Here is a 20546-nt window from a genome sequence, read left to right on the forward strand (position 1 = left end):
GGCAGTAAACTTCACTGTGGGGTGATCAGGTGGGGACCCAGAGTTTTGCAGGAAAGCACCCAAACATTAGTAACTGAACGTGTCTATTCTTGGGCCTTTTTGTTTCCTCAGAGAGGAATATTCTAATCTCTGGCTAGGGGGTGGGAGAGGGTAAATTCTAAGCCTGATGGCTAAGAAGTGCAAGACCTTCTCAGGCCCAGTGATTAGTGGCCCTGTGTTCCATAAGGCACCCCTAACACCCACTTTCAGCCGTGGCTAGTGTCCCCAGTTCCAGCTCTTCTCTGGTCCACGATTTCTTTCCAGTAAGCCTCCCACCTTCTGTGGAGGCGAGGGAGGAATGGTAATCTGGTGGCATGGGCTGGAGAACAGATTTGGAGTCTAATTTCTCCCATGACACAACTCCAAACAATCCTCTCTTCTTTTTCAGCCATACTCCTGCCATATGAGATATCCAGTGTTTCATTCCTTAGCCTTTTAAGGGGCCTACAATACAAAGCCTCACAGACACTAGGCAGAGTAGGGAACACAGAAACCTTATCAGTGTATTAGTGAGAACCCACCAGGCTATGAGGCTATGTTGTGGCAATGAACCACCCCAAACCCCCAAGGTTTAAAGCAACAAACACTGAGTCCTCTCTCACACTACATGTTTGCAGGGGCAGCAGGGAGCCCTGCTCATCAGTCACCCAGGTGGACAGAGGCTCAGTCACCCTGTGACACCAGCACTTCCGCCTGAGGCTTCGGCAGAAGACGGTGCTCTGAGCTGCTCCCACGTAGAAGCAGTATCACACTGCAGTGCGCCCATGCCACTGCCGCATCTCACTCTGAGGGGATCAGGAGGGGCAGGACAGTCCTCCCTGGGCTAGAACACAGAGAACAACCGGCAATACAGGGTTGGGGGCACAAATTTTGTTCTCACCTGCTGCCATTTCCTGTCTCCTGGCACTTATGGGTTTACATATTTTTTACTATTTTTACTGTCACTTTAGCGTATAGCTTGAAGAGCAAGTAGAGATAAACACCAATTCAAGCCACACAACACACTATTCCAAGTAGCCAAAACGCTCCCACTTATGATGTGTGCTTGCTCCTATCCATGTCTCTGATTCTACCACAACTCTGTTCTTTACTCAGAGTGAATCTCCTGCCTAAAGAGAGAAGGGCTCAGCTCAGTGCTCTGTGGGAGGGGGTGGGGGTGGGAGGGAGGCTTAAGAGGAAGGGATATAGCTATACGTATAGCTGATTCCGGAGAAGGCAATGGCACCCCACTCCAGTACTCTTGCCTGGAAAATCCCATGGATGGAGGAGCCTGGAAGGCTACAGTCCATGGGGTCGCGAAGAGTCAGACACGACTGAGCGACTTCACTTTCACTTTTCACTTTCATGCATTGGAGAAGGAAATGGCAACCCACTCCAGTGCTCTTGCCTGGAGAATCCCAGGGATGGGGGAGCCTGGTGGGCTGCTGCCGTCTCTGGGGTGGCACAGAGTTGGACACGACTGAAGTGACTTAGCAGCAGTAGCATAACTGATTCACTTCATTGTAAAGCAGAAACTAACACAACATTGTAAAGCAATTATACTGTAATTAAAAATAATTTTTTTTTAAAAGAGAGAGATGGGTAGAGTGTGGGACTTTCAGAACTAGTCATTCATTAACAATATTTTAAAGAAGGGGACTGGAAGGTAGTTCTCAAACATATACCTGGAAAAGAGACTTTACTAGAAGCAAAGCATGTATAAAGTACTTTTTTTCAGAATTTCCACTCACTGATGAGCATCTAGTCTGTATTCAGTAAGTCCTTGCTAATGAGCAGTTCTATTTTTGCATTCTGTAGGATTCAGTAGCAAGCAGATGTCAGTTTCCTCCAAGTAAGAGAAAAATGCTAAAGTTCCGAGGGAATTAAAAGTAGTGTGAAGAACAAATTTAGCTATCAGCAGGTATCTCTGGCAGGTAGTAGTACAGGTGGTTTTTATTTCTGTCTATTTGCATCACTATGGTTTCTGATGATGCTATTTTGAGAATGCACTGCTTCTGTAACAAGAATTCCAGCACCCCTTCCCCAGGCCTGTTGACCATAACCAGAGTGGGAGAGACCATTCCAGGAAACCACACCCATGTTAATATGAGATTTAGCTAGGTCTCTAATCCATAGGGGCTTACATGGAAAAACTACACACATGATACTTGTCTTTTACATCAGTGGTTTGTTTTTTTTTTTTTTTAAACATACTCTAGAATCATAGGGAAAATTTACAAAACAAAACAAAGCAAGGAAAACAAACCCAAAGAACAGGTCACTGGACCCCACCTAAGGTATTCTGGTTTGGAAAGAAAAGGTAGTAATGCCATTTTTAACAAGTACCTTCCAGAAAGACTTCAGGCCACAGTGCTTTTAATAGTGTTTTTCCATTTTCTACAACAGCATACATGAAATGAGCACTCAGTAAATATTTTTTGATGCTGAGGTGGAAACTAATAGAATGTATACACTTGTATTTTCCCCCATAATATCATCAAAGAGGTAGCAAATGAAGGGCTTTCCTATGGCATGACAGATGAAATGCAACCCACAAATTCAGACGGTTTAAAGACAACTGGTGGATTACTTTAAGGCACAGGGTTTGGGGTTTGCTTTGTATTAACTATTAATAACTCAGAAAGCCCTATTCACCAATTTATTAGTGTTAAGTTGAATTTCTGACGAGATGGGATTCTAAAGCATCACCAACTATTCTAAAATCAATTCTACCTTCTGAATGAAACAACTTGTAAGTGGGTTGTTTTATTAGTTCAAATGGATAAAAGCAAGCCCCCAGCCCTAGTGGAGGCTGTGTGGTGGGTTCATCATCAGGTTGCAGGGACCAGGTGGTGAAGCAGGTCGTTTCACGGAGCTGGTACAGGTGAGAAAGCCGAATGAAGAGGACAGCATCTGTACCAAATGCTCCTGCAGCTTTTTTCCAACAGCTTTCCAAGTTTCTAAAAGGATTTAGAACCTGGTCTCCTGCCAGCTCCCTACTTTTAAAAGCCTGCTCCATTTCTACTACATTTGCAAAAATGCTAGCTGCACTCCATCCTTCCAAGCCAGGAGAAACCTGTTAGAGACTGGAGGTCACTCAGAATCCTGCATAGGAGCACATCTATTTTAAACTGTTTGAATGTGAAGCCTGAACTACAGAGGGGAGACACCGAGGAGGCTGAACTGACCCAATGCCGCCCCCCTGGCTGGGGAGGATGCAGATCCTTTTCAAGCCTGTTCCAACCCTGCCTTAAAAGGGATTGAATCAGCTAACAGCCATTGTTGAAATTTCACTTTAGTGTTAGTTGCTCAGTCGAGTCCGCCTCTTTGCAACCCCATGGACTCCTATGTCCATGGAATTCTCCAGGCAAGAACACCAGAGTGGGGATATTCCTGATCTGGGAATCGAACCTGGGTCTCATGCATGGCAGGCACATTCTTCACCATCTGAGCCACCAGGGAAGCCCATGATTTAAAGGTGCCTGTGATTTAATCAGTTAACAGCCCATGCTGACTGTTACTAAAAGAGGAGGCAAATGACATCACTGACCTGCACAGCCTTTTACCTATAAGTGAAATGAACAAACAGCTTCCAATAATGGTTTCTCACTCCAAAAGGTATACTCAGAAATAGATAGGTGCAATCATAAAATGCAGAATTATATGAAACCAAATTTAACCTCTTGACCCTTCTTTTACTCCAAGCTCCCATTTTAAATGAAAGTGCTTAAAAATTATTCAAGAGAATGGAAAAGTGAGAGTTGGAGGAGAAAGAGAATCTTTAGAGTCAGGTAGTGGGGGCAAAGGTTAGCCTTCTTGATTTATTTCTGAGTAGACTGTGACACCCAAGCTTGCCGAGTTATCAAATTTCTTGGATATTTCAAAAATGGAAAGTGAAAGGCCGACGAGGCAGCAACAGCTTTCTGTAGTAGCTCTTCACAAGAAAGTATACTTCCGTTCAAAAGCATGTCTTTCGTGAGGTGAGAAGCTCCCTCTCTGGTACCACCAGAAATCAAAACTAAGCCCTTCTTGTAAGTCACAAAGAAGGGGGGAAAAAAAAGCAAACAAACTGTAGACACTCCTTGGCTGCTAAGGGCCCGGAAGAATTTCTTTGATTTCCTCTAAAAAGGCCACTATTCATCTTAAACCTATAAGGGGTTGATTTAAGACAGTGGTTCTCAAATTGTGGTCCTGGGACCAGCAGCCATCAGCATCACCTAGGAACTTATAAGTGACAACACTGAACTTAACATGAGCCCTGAGATCCCAGAAAACAGCAAAGATTAAAGACTCCCATTTCGTTTTTGAATATGACTTATGCAAAGAACCTCTTTCCCATAGGACTTGAGTAACTCACAGGTGCCCCTTTGTTTACCTATGACAAGGCCAGACACAGACCCCTCAAATTCCCATTCTTTGCCTGAGAAATGATTAGCTGAGCTGATTAGTCAAAACGGAATGCTTATTAACCAACCTTTGATTAAGCTTCTCACCTTCTTCCAGGTACCTGGACTTTTGCCAGTTTACCGCGCCTCCTCACCAGACCCTCCTAGGAAAAGGCTGTTCTCAGATTAAAACATTATCAAGGGCAGTACGTTCAAGCCATGCTTCATCCCACTTCTTCACATCTTGTCCTTTCAGGCCTTGCTTACTCCTACCTACGAAAGAATCCCCTTTTGCCTAACCCTAGAGACCCTTGCAGATCCCACAGTTCTACTGCAAGAGTTCCTGTTACAACAGTACCTTTCCAATGAAGTCTCTCCTTCCTCAATCCAGACTTGTTTTTTATTTAACGTTAAAAAATACAAATTCGCAGGCCCTGCCCCAAGTCTAAGTGTGAAACTAGGGGATGGAAAGAGGTGCGTCTGGAAACCAGGTTCTGAACACATGCTCCAGTGACAGTTTGAGACCCACTGATTTATCGCAATCTCTCAACACTTAACTCCTTCCTACCTAGTTTTCGCTCACCGGCTGTTAAGCGCAAGCTGTTTCTGAGCATGCCCAGAGATCATTTCTGTCATCAAGTCATTTCTAATGACAAATGACGCCACCCAGGGCCCGTCTCCCCTCCTGGCCGCTCGTGGAGCTGAGCGAGCCCGAACCCGCACACACTTACATCGCCATCCACCGGCCTCTGGTCGTCACAATCCCTGGTGGGACTAATGTCCTGGCGCATGACCCAGATGGGCTCTTTGGGCTCGTCGGGGGTGTAAGGCGAACGGATGGTCCTGGTTTTCACCTCCTCGATGGCCTCCTTGATGTCCTTGATGGCCAGGGAGATAGCATCCCTCTTCTCCTTGCTGTACCGCTGCACCGCCTCACCGCCTGCGGCCCGCTGCGGCCCTCCCGGCGCTTGCAGCCCGGGGCTGTCGGGGCGGCCCCCGCCCGGGGTGGGGGCGCGCTCCAGGTCCTGCTCGGCCTCGGGCATGTCCTCGGCCGCCTTGTCGAGGCTTTGCGAACTCATGCTCTGCTTGACCTCGGCCACGATCTGGTCGATGTCCTCCTCCTGCTCGTAGCTGTCCATGCGGGGGTAGGGCGCGAACTCTGCCTCCTTCTCCGGGCTGTCGGACTCCCCGTCGGAGCGCTCGTCATAGTGGTGCAGCCGTGCGCCCAGAGCCTCCTGGCGGTAGGCGGCCGCCTCGTCGCGCTCCTGCTCGTACAGCCGCAGACCGTCGCGCGCGTCCAGCTCGGGCGCGTCCCCAATCTCCTCGTACACGTGCTCCTGGAGGCCCCCGTAGTCGGCGTAGGGCTCGGCGTAGGGCTCGTCCTCGCCGCGGTGGAAGAGCCGGTGCGTGTAGACATAGCCCGAGTAGGCCGCGTTCATGGCCTCCTCGTGCTCCAGCGAGTGGAAGTGCAGGTGGTTGGGCAGCGCGCGGCGGTGCGTGGCCTCGGCGTGCTCAGCCTCCGCCTGCTCCGTGTACTCCTCGGCCTCGGGCCGGTACTGCACAGCGTACGCGCTCTCGTCGTCGGGGTCCTGAGTGCGCTCGGCGTCGTAGCCGTCGCGGGCCGCGGCGATCACGTCGCCCTCGGCCGTGTCCGTGTGGTTGTGGAAGCCGCTCTCCGTGCTAGCCGAGCGCGCCAGGCACTCCCCATGCTCATCTTCTTCCTGCTGCTGCTGCTGCCCAGGCTGGGCGCGAGGGTCCTCGACGGCGCGCCGGCGCCGGGGGCGACCCGCATAGTGCTGCTGCTGCTGCTGCTCCTCCTCCACTTCGGGGTGTTCCAGGTCGGCCTCCACCGACTCGTTCACCTCCCCGCCTGCCGCCTCGTCCGTCACCTCCACCTCCGCTGCCCCCTCCAAGTGGTTCATGGTGGGCGTCGGGGACGGCTGGGAGAGAGGCTGGGCCGGCTCACTGCGCTCTCATTTTGCTCCACCCGGCTGGAAAAACAAGAAGGGGGAGGGGCTATTACGTGGTTCAGACTGTAGGGAGAAGCCGAGTACCAAGATAATCATAAAAACAGCTGTTATTGATCTCGTCTGAATCGCGGTCAATTAAAAAGTGATTGCAAATTTAAGCTCAAACTGACAGCACACAGTTCATCATCTTCGTAGCACGTGTCGTAATTTGTAATTACATGTCTCCTTGTTTCATTGCTTACTGGCTTTCTCTGTTCCCCACCCCTAAGACCGACAGCCTTCTGAGCCTTTAAGTTCCCCACCGTGCTTACTATTCAGGTTCTGTTTCTGATGCATATGAATAGAGAGTACTACCACATTGAATGAGCCAATTGACACTTTTCCATCTGCTAAGAGATAAATCTCTCTAAATTAAACTAGGATCCTAGACACTTTAGAAACGATTTTAAAAATAAATTTCAAGGGAAAAAAGGACTTTCCTGGTGATCCCGTGGTTAGGACTCCGAGCTTTCACTGCAGGGGGAAAGGGTTCAATCCTTGGTGGGGGATCTAGGATCCTGCATGCTGCGGGGCCAGGGAGGAGGAGGAAAAAAAGCCTTGGGATGTTTTGAATCCACTGCTGTCAGTACAAATATGCAGCCATTCTGAGGGAGGCTTCAGCCATCAATGGGTTCTCATCCTGGAATTACTGGCTCTGTCACCTACCGTTAAGTGGTTTAATTTTCTGAACCTCCACCATGAGACTGGACTCATTGCCTGCAGCAGGATGTTAACAGCTATTACGCAGAGTAAAAAGGCTCCCTGCTCAACTAAGTTTGGGAGATGCTGACTTAAGTTGACTTTCCTTGTGAATATGCAAGTGGAGGAAGATACAGGATGCAGGGGTTACCCAACTTGTCTGACTGGGAAACACCTTTTCCCTAGAGGCCAGCGTTCGGACAACTGCACTTAAAACACTGACTAGCTAATTTCTAATATTCGCTCCCCTCATACACCCTGGATCTAAAATTCTTTGATTCTGTAAGTTAGCATTATAGCTGATACTTTACAACATGCTAACTTCTTTAAAATATGGGTATGTCCCTTTCCCTATTTCCAGAGGGACTTGTGACTACAAAGATGGCTTTGGTTTCAACCACTATCCAATGTGGTATTTTGGTATTTGGTAAATTCAGTATTTTGGTTTCTTCTTATCTAAAATAGCTTTATAGCATAATCTGCATACAGTGTATGGAAATAATTGCAGGGGATGTAAAGAACAACAAAAACAGGCAGGATCCCCATGATTTTAAGGCAGTTGTAAATGGGTTCAATGTGTGTAAACTTTCCTTAGTGTCCTTTTGGGGGGCTCATTTTACACATGGACAAAACTGGGAAATGAACTCTTCAATGTAAGAGCAGAAAGCTCCAGGAGGACCAGGGACATCTAATGGACTCTAATATTAGGATGCATTATATTCTACTCAGCTCCCACCGTAACGATTGCAATTTCCTTCAAGCACTGTGATAGCCCCAGTAGTAAAGGAGGCCATTTTGGAGCTGCCAAGTTCATCTTAAAGCAGTAGTTACCATCTTTACCCCCTTCTTTGATGGATCCACCCCAAACACTCACTAGAAAACAATTATGGTTTAGCAGAGATGATCAATCCTTACTGCTTTCCTCCTTGACAAGAATCCCACTTCATACAAATTAGACTCAGTCGTCTCTGAAAAATTGTGGCTTCCTCTTATTTAACCCCTGAGAACGGTGACTGTGGACAAGGTATAAGAAAGTTTTCTAAGTACGCATTTCTGTTCAGACCAGATGGTTAATGCACGTAACAGAAGAGGCAAATATTGGTGCTGACAGCACCCAGGTTAGATGGCCTCCAGTGGTGCATGAAATATACAAAACAAATATTCAATTCCATACAAGGCATGGACAAGAACAGTCTATCCAAGTTTCCTTCATAAGGACTCTCTGGAAAAGACAACAGATAAGAACCACACTCACGTTCAAATCTAAGTCTGCTGAGGACAAAGCAAGCATTCATAATGGAGGGATACGAAACACACCAGATACTTCCCTGGGTACTGTTGCCCTGCAGTGTGTCAGCTGTGTGTAGTCAGTTAGAGATGCAACGACCACCATCCAAAACACATGAGCAGGCCAGCAATTCATAATAACCACGTGCAGAACTGACCAAAACCCCATTTTCAGTGAAAATGGCACTTTCTTTTCTAGCCTGATGAAAATCTATTGATATATGTATCAAAAAGAGATTTTAGTTTATTCTGGGTTAAAATCATGTCTGACTAGGAAATGGTGCTGTCTTACAGAGCACTGATTGATCCACAGGCAATGCGATTTGTGTGCATGTTCATACACTGAGTCATGTAAAGAAAGTACCAAAAAACAGTTCTTTAGGGGAAAATATGTTAAACTAAGGTAGTTTTGATTCACTGAAGCTTTCCTTTCACTGGGTGTATGGTCCTTATACCCCTTCCCCAGCTTCAGGGGAATGTTCACACACAGAGTGAACCATCCTGGTTTCAAGAATATAGTTTGGGTTATAGTGTTGGCAGCATGTTAATGGCGCCCCACTCCCACTGGAAAATCCCATGGACGGAGGAGCCTGGAAGGCTGCAGTCCATGAGGTCGCTGAGGGCTGGACATGACTGAGCGACTTCACTTTCACTTTTCACTGTCATGCATTGGAGAAGGAAATGGCAACCCACTCCAGTGTTCTTGCCTGGAGAATCCCAGGGACGGCGGAGCCTGGTGGGATGCCGTCTATGGGGTCGCACAGAGTCGGACACGACTGAAGTGACTTAGCAGCAGCATGTTAATTAATAACAGGCTTCAATTTGAGGGATTCCCTAGGACAAAGGCAACTACCAACTTTTAAAGATGGAGGTGACACTGGGGTCAGGTCCATTGGTAGCACACAAGAGGACTGTTCCCTATACACTGGCAAATTTGCTTATTTAAAAAACCTCACTCAAGCTGTTTTATCTTTTCGTTAAGAATCCCAGGTTGTTGTAGGATTATATATTGGTACCACCCTTTGAAAAGAAATTTGGCAAGATGAATTAAAATCTTCAAAAGGTAATATACATTTGCCCCAGTAATTCTACTTACAGAAATCTCAAAGGAAAAATGCAGATATGGACAAAGATATTTCTCATGCTATTTGCTTAAAAGGCAAAGATAAACATTAAATATTAAGCACTAGCATTAAGTATCAATAAGTACAGAGCTAATAAGCACTTCAGCATATTGCAATCCAGGAAGGTGTGGGGGGACCTTCTGGCTGGGTAGCTCCACCTGGCGTTCCCATGGCACCCAATCTCTACCTGCCACAGCTAAACAAAACATGCCTCCTCAACCTCCTTCCCCATTCCAGCTCCCAAACCTGGCACCCCACCCCACCCCCGTGTTTCCTGTTCAGGTGAAAGGCACCACCAAGTTCCCAATCCAGGAATTATTATTGACTTGTCTCTTTCCCTCACCTCCTTCCCCAAACTGATGACCAAGTCCATTGTCTTAATAACTCTCACATCATCCTCAGTGCCGCTACATTGTCTTGGTCCCTCTCGTCTACAAAATTATTTCCTTAACTAATTTCTCAGTCTCCTCTGATCCATCCTTACCACTGCTAACCTGCTCATCTTTCTATATACAAACCTGAATCCCATAACCCTATTTCTTAAACTCTTCAGTGACCCTCCTCTGTGTAGTACATGGTGAAAGTGCTTAGCTTTCTACCAGACACTACTAGGCATTTTCCACATAATGACTTATTTAATCCTCCCACTAGCCTATGAAGAACGTACTCTCCTATTGTCTTTATAGAGATTATTGTCAGCTCTTTCAAAAATGAGGAAATGGAGGCAAGTGGTATTAGGTGATTGCCCAGTCATGTACCTGGCAGAACTGGTGTCTGATCCATACTCTCTGGCTCTAGGCTCTGGGTGCCGGAGTCCTACTCCTGATGCTTCATCAAACAAATGAAGCCACATCTCTCCTCCAGCCTCATCTTTTTGCTTCATCTGTATCCTGCAGTCTAATACCCAAAGTCCTGACACTAGCCCTAGCTGCCTTCCCTATCCTAGCATATTTTTTCATTTATAATTTTTTTCTGGTGAATCTGTCTTATCTTCCCCAAAGCAAGGGGAAGTCACTTCTACTTAATGAGTGTCTATTACGTGCCAGCCTCCAGGCAATATTCTGGGCATAAAGGCAGAGCAGTGGCCAAGCCAGAAAGGCTGCTCTGTTCTTGGGAAGCCCCCATTCTAATGCAAGGGGGTGAAGGGGAAGGAGAGGGGGAAGAGATAATGATTATGTTAATAAACAAATCAGATAACATCGGAGAACAAAAAGTCTTATGAAGAAAATGAAACAGGGTAATGGCAGAGAAACTGACTGAGGAGAGAGGGTTATATAGTGGCCAGAGGAAGTGATTTTGGAGCTGAGGCCTGAATGATAAAGAAAGAGCCAAGTAAAGATCCGAGGGCAGGGCCTTGAGGTGAGAAAGGACTTGCTGTGTTCAAAGACAGAAATAATGTTTGTGAACTGAGTAAGAGATGATGTGGTAGGAGGTGAGGATGGAGAGATGGGAAGGGCCAGCAGGGCAGGGCCTGGTACGTCATGGCAAAGCTATTTCAAGTGCGCTGGCACACTACTGGGCTTCTCTGGTGGCTCAGATGGTAAAGAATCTGCCTGCAATGCAGGGTTTGACCTAGGTTCAATCCTTGTGTCAGGAAGATCCCCTAGAGAAGGGAACTGCTACCCATTCTAGCATTCTTGCCTGGAGAATTCCATGGACAGAGGAGCCTGGTGGGCTACAGTCCATGGGCATGGTACTGGGGAAGGTTTAAGCAGCAGAATAATACAATCTGATTAACCCTTCCCATCATCCTCACTGAACTCTATCTAAATATCATAACACCTGTTGTTCTGAGTAGCAATTCTTTATAAATATGAAATCCTTGAGAAAAGTGCACAGGTCATTTATCTTTGATTCCCCAGTGCCAAGTACAGAGGAAACATATTAGGTAGTCAATAAATTGTTAGTGATTAAAAAGAAAATAATTATCTTCCCACTTTTCAGTATCAGGGGCCTTTTGGACATTGGCATGCCCAGCCTTTTGAGATCTCATTTCTTCTTTCCATCTTGAATCTCTGCTGCCCTCATCCACCCCTGCAACCTTCTCTATCTTCTTTTGATGCTTTAAGTGCCCAAAGAACTCCATTGATTCAACATTTGCCTGCGTTTGAGGGCATTGATCCAGTAGCAGGCACTGTACAAGGTGAGGGGGATGCGAGTTTCTGAACCATGGTCCCAGCCTTCAAGGGCAGACAAGCTTCAGTAATTGTAATACCTGGTGATGACTGCAAAGCAGAAACAGGTCGAAGCTACAGAAGGAAGCTAGAGTTAAAACAACAACCACTGCATCACCTTTGTGAATCATGTAAGTGCTGCTGTTCTTACAGGTTCTGGATTTCACAGCTGGTAAAGTCCTAGGAACTAAGGCTTAAGTGATGACTGCCATTACCTAGCCAGAGTCCTTGATTATGACCCATGTGCCTCCGGAGGCTGGGAGAGTAGAAGGGAGGAGTTACAGCTGGTTGAAGAGAATCCCTCCCCTTCTACAAAAAGGCTGGATGACCTGGAAGACACAGGCAAGGCAGACCCCTCTGCAGGCACGACCAGGTAACATGAAAAGGAGGTGCTGTGGCATCTTGGCTGCAGGAGTCAGGGAATTCAAGTTGTAGTGAAGCACTGGTGGCTTTCTGGCTCCTGGTTCTAGAATGTTCTACAGCTGAGTTGGAAAAAGTGAATAAAGGGAGGGAATCCATTGCAGCACACCATTTAGAAATAAAGCATTTCATGATTCAGCAGTTGAACCCAGGTAGCTCATAACATTAGCTAAGACTCATGCTGGTTTGGGATGAAAAGAAGGGGAGGCTATAAATTACTTTGGTTGATCTGTCCTTATGTAGTTGTTAAGAAGACTTTCCAGTAGATTGTCCCTTTTAACACATTCAGAAGTAGTTTTAGTAGTTCAGTAGTCAGACTGAAGACAAAATGAAATGTAAACAGTAGCAAAAGGGATGATACAAGCTTGTTAATCTGGAGAGTTCTGTGTGTACAGGGGGAGGGGTGGAGCAGTGATGCAGTTGTAGGGAAGACACACGAAGGTGGAGGGGAGAAGAGTGGGAGAAGAAGAAGAAAGTCTATACTGGCCATTCTTTCCTCTGAAAAAGCTAGAATGAACAAAACGATTCCATTTATATAAGTTTTTATACTTTTGCATATATTTAAAGTATAAGAGTACAATGCTTCTCATGGACTTAATGAATGTTGCTTGTCTTCCCCTGATGGAGTTGGAAGGGAAGTCCTATATCTTGGGACTGCATGCATGCATGAGTACTCAGTTGCTCAGTCATATCCGATTCTTCGTGACCCTATGGACTGTAGCCTGTCAGGCTCCTCTGTCCATGGGATTCTCCAGGCAGCCTGTCCTAATCCACCTGCACACATACTGTTCCAGTCAACATGACGTCTGACATCAAGCCATTGGAGGGGCCGTCAATGACACTGAGACAATTACTGATAATTTCCATAGAAATGGCTTGCCGATCAAGATTATGTCCTATATGTAATGTAGACACACACACACACACACACACACACAATTGGCATAGGTTGGGAGATTAATGGTTTTCATTCAAGGAAAAAAAAAAGATGAGAGAACAGGAATACCCAGGTATTCTTATCTACCTTCCCAACTGTATAAATGGGTTTCCCTTCCATGAGTGAAATCAGTCATGAAACATCTACTATGGAATCCAAAGGACATCAAGAACCCCACTCAAATCATCAGCTTTTCTAAACAAAACACATCTATTTATAAGAGTCAGATAAAAGCCAGAAATATAAAAGACTGCTAAGTTGCTTCAGTCGTGTCCGACTCTGTGCGACCCCATAGATGGCAGCCCAACAGGCTCCGCTGTCCCTGGGATTCTCCAGGCAAGAACACTGGAGTGGGTTGCCATTTCCTTCTCCAATGCGTGAAAATGAAAAGTGAAAGGGAAGTCGCTCAATCGCGACCCCATGGACTGCAGCCCACCAGGCTCCTCCATCCATGGGATTTTCCAGGCAAGAGTACTGGAGTGGGTTGCCATTGCCTTCTCCCTATAAAAGACTAGAATTCATTAAAGTTTAATCTCCTTTGAATCATCCAGAAATTAAATTTAATGATACTGGGAGCCAAGATGGATATGGAATACACATTCACCTTCCTAAAATCATTGTCAGTTTAAACAAGCTCACATGGTCAGAAAAAGCCTCCTCACACAGAGTTATCTTGTCTCAACAAATTATTATTTTGTTTTCTCTGATATCCTTGTGCCTGAAATTGTGAACTATGGCTTGGCAGATTGTATTGGTAATGGTTTCAAAGTGAGCTGAGTACCAGATGTCAACCAGAGTGAGGTCTCTGTGGTTGGAACTCAGGGCTGTATCCTTGACCCTGTGCATCTTTGATGAAGACACGGGGGTTGGACATCTTCCATTTCTCTCTCCAGATTCACTCTGCACCTTCCCTTCCCTACTCTGTTCCCTGCAAGGCTGGCCTCCTTGGGCTGCATCAACGGTTCCCTATTCCTCTGGCTTCTGTTTAGGTTTGGCCAATGGAAAGCTCTGGTGGATCTTCCTATTTCCTTATCTTCCATTCAGGGACTTGTGTTCTTTCTCCGTGGACAGACTGCTCCAATGTTGGCTGCCTCACAACCTTAGACACTCATTTTATTTTTGGATTAAGAATGCCAATGACTTATCTGGATGGCTACTTGTTGATCCCTTAAGATAGTGGACTGCCTGCTGGACTACATGTCTGACTATACTGTAGCTGAATTTGCCTTCTAGCACCTGCCCAGTACAGGTTAGTGGGTCCTGGGCCTTCTCAACAAGCCATGGTACACTCGATACTTGCATGTTTCAAGGCCACTGCCATTGCTCAAAACACTTTGGCCACTCCTTTACAGGAACAACTTTTGAAGTTAATTTATGGGGTTTGAGGTTACCAGAAAATTGTTTTCAATATTCTATTCTAATATTTAGTCATATTGCCTTTTGACTTTAAAGGATTATCCCCTACCTTATTTACAAGAGTTGGCTATAAATGGTGCTTATTAGTTTTCAAATATCAGGTTTATCCCTAATAGATCTTCCTGTCACTTACTATATTTAATGAGATATTTTAGTGATTAAGGGGCTTCCTAGGTGGCACTAGCGGTAAAGAACCCGCCTGCCAATGCAGGAGACACAAGAGATGTGAGTTCAATCCCTGGGTCGGGAAGATCCCCTGGAGGAGGGTATGGCAACCCACTCCAGTACTCTTGCCTGGAGAATCCCATGGACAGAGAAGCTTGGTGGGCTACAGTCTATAGGTTCACAAAGAGTCAGACAGAACTAAAGTAACTTAGCAGGCAGGCTGGCAAGTAATGGTTAAGGAGACAGGTGTGGGTGAAAGACTGCCTGAATTTGCATTCTAGTTTCATCTTTCAACTTAGTAGTTCTTTGACTTTGAATGACTTAATCACAGAAAATGCTCCCATTTTACCATTTCTAAAACCAGTATGTGTGCTTAGTCACTCAGTCGTGTCTGACTTTTTGTGACCCTATGTATTGTAGCCCACCAGGCTCCTCTGTCCATGGGGATTCTCCAGGCAAGAATGCTGGAGTGACTTGCCATGCCTTCTTCCAGGGGATCTTCCCAACCCAGGGATCAAACCCAGGTCTCCTGCAATGCAGGTAGATTCTTTACCGTCTGAGTCACCCAGGTAGTCCAGTATATGAATGAGTGTTAGTCGCTCAGTTGTGTCTGACTCTTTGTGACCCTACATACTGTAGCCCATCAGACTCCTCTGTCCATGGAATTCTCCAGGCAAGAATAATGGAGTGGGTTGCCATTCCCTTCTCCAGGGGATCTTTTCAACCCAAGGATCAAACCTGGGTCTCCTGCATTGTAGGCATATTCTTTATCATCTGAGCCATTGATGGTTACTGGGTAATACAAATTAATATATATATATATAATACTTAGAACAATGTCTGATATGTTGTAAGGGTTATTTAACATCCATTACTGCATTTTCTTACACATTATAGTTAGTATTGAGCAGACAATACAGCATTTTTAAAAAGCAAAATAAGTTAATATAAATGACTAGCGGGAGGGGGGTTCAGGATGGGGAACATGTGTACACCCGTGGCAGATTCATGGTGATGTATGGCAAAACCAATACAATACTGTAAAATAATTAGCCTCCAATTAAAATAAATAAATTAAAAAATATATATATAAATGTCTAGGGCACATGGTTTACTTATATTTATTAATATTACCCTTTCCTAAATAAAGCTATGTAGGGGTGTAAAACGTACAGTTAAGCTCCCTTTAATCAATTTTGAAGCAGGCTGGGTATAAATAAATCCATCAAATAATCACAAATGCTATACTACATGTAGGCCAATATATGTGGTGTTTTACATGCTGCTGCTGCTGCTGCTAAGTCACTTCAGTTGTGTCCGACTCTGTGTGACCCCATAGACAGCAGCCCACCAGGCTCCCGTCCCTGGGATTCTCCAGGCAAGAACACTGGAGTGGGTTGCCATTTCCTTCTCCAGTGCATGAAAATGAAAAGTGAAAGGGAAGTCGCTCAGTTGTGTCTAACTCTTGGCAACCCCATGGCCTGTAGCCTACCAGGCTCCTCCGTCCATGGTATTTCCCAGGCAAGAGGACTGGAGTGGGATGCCATTGCCTTCTCTGGTGTTTTACATACTATATTTCTAACCCTCACAACAGCCTCAGTAGGAATTATTGTCTCCAATTGCTAATTTTGAAGCAGAAGCTAAGATAGCTTAAATAACTTGTCCCAGGCCACTCAGAGCCAGAAGAAGTGAAGGTAGATCCCTCTGGCTTTTTGCTGTTCTTCCTATTCCATTGCACTGCACTCCTAAAGTGATGCGATTGATTTTTTTTAAACAAACATCTAAATTGGTATAATCCCTTTTGAAATAGTCACCTTGGCAGACTCTATACTTACGTGTTCCAAGGGCACTGTCTTTGCTCAAAATACTTTAGCCACTCCTTTATTGGAACTGATTTCAAAGTTAATTTGAGGTATTTGAAGCTACCAGCAAACTGTTTTCAATATTCTATAGTCACATCTAGTCACATCTGATGTTTGACCTCAGAGGGTGTCATCCAAATTTATCTTCCACTTTATTTACAAAATTTGGCTGTGAATGCTGTTTGATGATCTCCAAATACAAATCCATCCCTAAAGAATGAAGATATGCGACAGCCAAGATTATTAAAAAGACTCTGTTTGGGCTCTGAAATCTACTCCAATAGAGGGCTTTAAATATTGTTTTGGCCAATGGCCACATTTTTCACATCTGCTTTTATCCTTGCAGAGTAAACAGAGGAACTGAGGCCATTTGAAGCAATACAGTCTTGTGTGATGGCTACAAAATCAGGTTCATTATTTTCATCCACCTTGAAATCTGTATAATTGTGGCTAACGCTAAACAGACAGGAAAATTAATTCACTCGGATGAATTTAGTCACTCTGACCTCAAAGCTCTGATCACAATCCAGCCTTTGATGAAAGATAAAATTCTGAATGGATGCAGATTACCTGATTGTCTGGCTCTTTGTCTAACACTCTAACAATCAAATCATTCATTTATCATTTTGATTTCAATAAAATTCATGAAATAAGCTTAAGACAATCATGCAAACTCAGAGGGAAAATCTTGTAAATTTTATAGAAAACTCAGGGGACATTGTCTGGAAATCAAAGCTGATTTAAAGTCTATCTGAATTTTTGGGAAATGACCCTGGTATAAAATCAGCCATAGCCACATAATCCATATTTACTGCGGGTTACACAAAATTGGCATTTTCCCCTCATTATAATCCCTCTTTTTCATGCCCCATACATAACTTCCTTTCCTCGCCCTCCACTGCATTTACTATCTCTGTGGTACATGACATTCACTTCTGGGGTACTAATCGCCAGTGACAATCAACTTGAACCATTTTCCTGGTATTTCTTTTCTGTTATTATACAGAAAGCCATGGACACACCACACTTTCATGTTAAAGACAGTAAATCTCTGAAATCAGTTCAGCCATGTTAGTTTTCAGAGGCTCATTACTTCATCCTGGAAACGGGAAATACCGGCTCAGGATGAATTGAACAGTAATTCATTAAAATATAGTCCTTCCTTTGAGATGATATCATCTCAAATTTACCGCTACTATCACTTTTACAAATTATTTGGCTCATTAGGAAGTCCGTTAACTTGCTTCTCTCTATTCCCTCAAGTTTTCTGTAACTTCCTCTAACATTTTCCTTCCCAAAAATTAATGCCAGAATGTCAGCCACAGTCCTAATTATGAAGCTTCAAATCAAATTCTTGTCTCTGATGTTCTTTTTATTCACAAGAAGACAGCATCAGGCATTCTGGCCACTGTCCTCAGACATTTTTTCCGTTATGCCTCATATCTGATATGCAAGGGTTACAACAGATGATTAAAAACAGCTGTATCCAGGAAGGATCGCTCCCTGACAATTCAGCTTCCCAACACCCAAAGAACAAAAGTCCATTAAGCAACTATTAGGTGGCAACATTGGTGATGACTTGAGTTTGAATTTGATGAGCCAGAAATCTCATACTGATTCAAAGCCTCCCTGGACAATCAACTCTCTCAATTGAGTCACATTAGCACAAGTTAACAGGGAAAAAACCATCAAGTGGGGAAAGAAGAAAACCACTTTCTCTTAAAAATGATTCACAGATAATCTGGAAACTCTTAAGAGTTCCTTGGACATGCTGGCTAGAATGTAAAGAGGTAGAGTATCTTAACTCTCAGAATTTCTAATTTACTGATTTCATTTAGGTCCCAAATATAGACCAGTGAAATTTAAACAGTTTTTTAGGATCTGGAGGCTTTTTGTCACCTCAAGAGAATTCATGAATTTCTCCAAAAGGAATTATTTTTAATTTATTTTATTTTAAAATTGGGACTTCCCTGGTGGTCCAGTGGATAAGAATCTGCCTGTTAATGTAGTGGACATGGGTTCAATCCCTGGTCCAGGAAGATCCCACATGCCTCCGGGCAGCTAAGCCCGTGCACCACAACCACTTTGCTCTAGACCCTGGGAGCTGCAACTACTGAGCTGGTGAACTGCACGCCTACAGCCTGTGCTCACAAGAGAAGCCACTGCAGTGAGAAGCCTGTGCACCAGAAAGCCTGAGCAGTAACAAGGATCCAGCACAACCAAAATTAAATAGATAAATAAATTTTTACAATAATGTAGATTTTACTGAAGATTTCATAGGGAAGACTGAGGTGAGATTCTACACTGCACAGCACACCCATTACCCTTCCAAAACCTCATCGATTAATTTTCTGTTGTTAGCTATAGGGCTTCCCTCTCTCGTGAATTTTCCCCTAATAGTCCTGAGTCTTTGTGGTTCTTATTCCTTTCCTCTGGATCATCACAGTTCAGTAGAAACATATTGCAAATCACATAGGTAATTTTAAAAATTCCAGTAGTCACATTTTTTTAAAAAAGGTAAAGAATGTACCACTAATTTTAATAATATATATAATCTTTAAAATATATCAAAAATATTAGCATCTCAACATATGTCCAATATAAACAATTATTACTAAGACAGTCTGCATTCTTTTTTCCCTAAGTCACCAAAATTCAACGTGAATTTTATACTTACACACATCTCAATAGCCCTGTGTCCTCTACACTGTACAGTGCCATTCTAGATCTTCCGTTTAGGCTTCCTCAACTCTCTCCTTTTCTTTTGTTGGAAAATCTAACTGTGTGCAAGCTCTTCCAAAAGTATATACCACCACCCTGTTCAACAAACGAAAGACCTTCCAGTTATCAGAATTTTCCCTCCAAATAACAGGAGATTATGAACAAATAAGTGAATGAGTGAAAAGCCTGCTTGTTGTCATAACCTGGAACCAAGTGTCCCATACCGTCTGGTTTTTGGTCTCTCGAAGGAACTGGTCCCATGTTCTTTCCTCCCCTAATTTTCACTGCTGTCCTTTAATCTCAGACCTCCGTGTCCCCGAGGCCAGTGTTGCTGTACTGCTCCTCTCCTCTCTCCATCACATCCCGCCTCACCCTCCCTTTCCCCTTCTGTCCTCCTCACTGATAACCGTTAGGCTCCAGCCACAGCTAACCCACAGCTCCCTGCTCTTCAGCACCCAGGCTTCCTGCTGCAGAGAATAACAGAAGCTGCTCAAAGATTCCTCAAACAGACAGAGAGGCTCTGGGAGAGCCAGGTAAGTAAGAACTGAGAGAGCCCTTTTTGCTCACCTGGAGGAGGAGTGGGAAGAGTAAAGAGAACCCCAGGGATCAGGGAACCAAATCAGAGGTAGTACAGCACAGCAGTTAGGAACGTACCTGAAGTCACATTGCTAGGTTCAAGTTCAGGTCCAATACTCACTAGCTATGTGACCCTGGCCCAATCACTTAACTTTATGCACCTTAGCTTCCTCTTCTCTAAATGGGTGTAATAATAGCACCTACCTCCCAGGATTGCTGGTGATGTGTTAATGTAGCATTAAGAACAAGAATAAAAAATATACTTGTTGACCCTCAGGATGTACACCACCAAAAGTGAGTCTTAAGGTGAACTGTGGACTTTGGGTGATAATGTCATGTCAATGTAGGTTCATCAATTGTAATAAATGTACTGCTCTGCTGTGGGAGGTTGTTAGTGGGGGAGATTATGCATATGTGTGAGAGAAGGTTTATGGGAACGCTCTGTACTTCCCACTTAATTTTTCTGAGAACTTAAAACTGCTCTAAAAAATAAAGTATATGAAAAATTCCATTACTTAGATATTTATTAAATATGTATTTAAAATGTAATTTATATAAAATATGTATAATTTCTATTGTGCATGCTCAGTCATGTCGAACTCTTTGTGACCCCATGGACTGTAGCCTGCCAGGCTCCTCTGTCCATGGAATTTTCCAGGCAAGAATACTGGAGTGGGTTGCCATTACCTGCTCCAGGGGATGTACCTGACTCAGGGATCAAACCCATGTCTCTTGTGTCTCCTGCATTGACAG

The 20546-nt window shown here is 44.4% G+C and overlaps 1 protein-coding gene across 7 annotated transcripts in view; it reads right to left on the reverse strand.

Annotated features, from left to right (window-relative positions):
* APBA1 (amyloid beta precursor protein binding family A member 1) overlaps positions 1 to 20546 on the reverse strand; it is a 237989-nt gene that overhangs the window by 81547 nt on the left and 135896 nt on the right. For 5 of the 7 annotated variants that reach the window (XM_025281595.3, XM_025281594.3, XM_006050144.4 and 2 more), the window contains exon 2: positions 5135 to 6394. In XM_025281595.3, the coding sequence (XP_025137380.1) occupies positions 5135 to 6325 (1191 nt within the window). In that variant the 5' untranslated portion in view covers positions 6326 to 6394. Of the gene's footprint in view, positions 1 to 5134; positions 6395 to 7078; positions 7334 to 8366; positions 8384 to 20546 lie in introns of those variants that run through there. The other 2 variants (XM_044939947.2, XM_044939946.2) reach the window with 2 other exon arrangements.

Source organism: Bubalus bubalis, chromosome 3, assembly GCF_019923935.1.
Source record: "Bubalus bubalis isolate 160015118507 breed Murrah chromosome 3, NDDB_SH_1, whole genome shotgun sequence".
Lineage (NCBI taxonomy): Eukaryota > Metazoa > Chordata > Mammalia > Artiodactyla > Bovidae > Bubalus > Bubalus bubalis.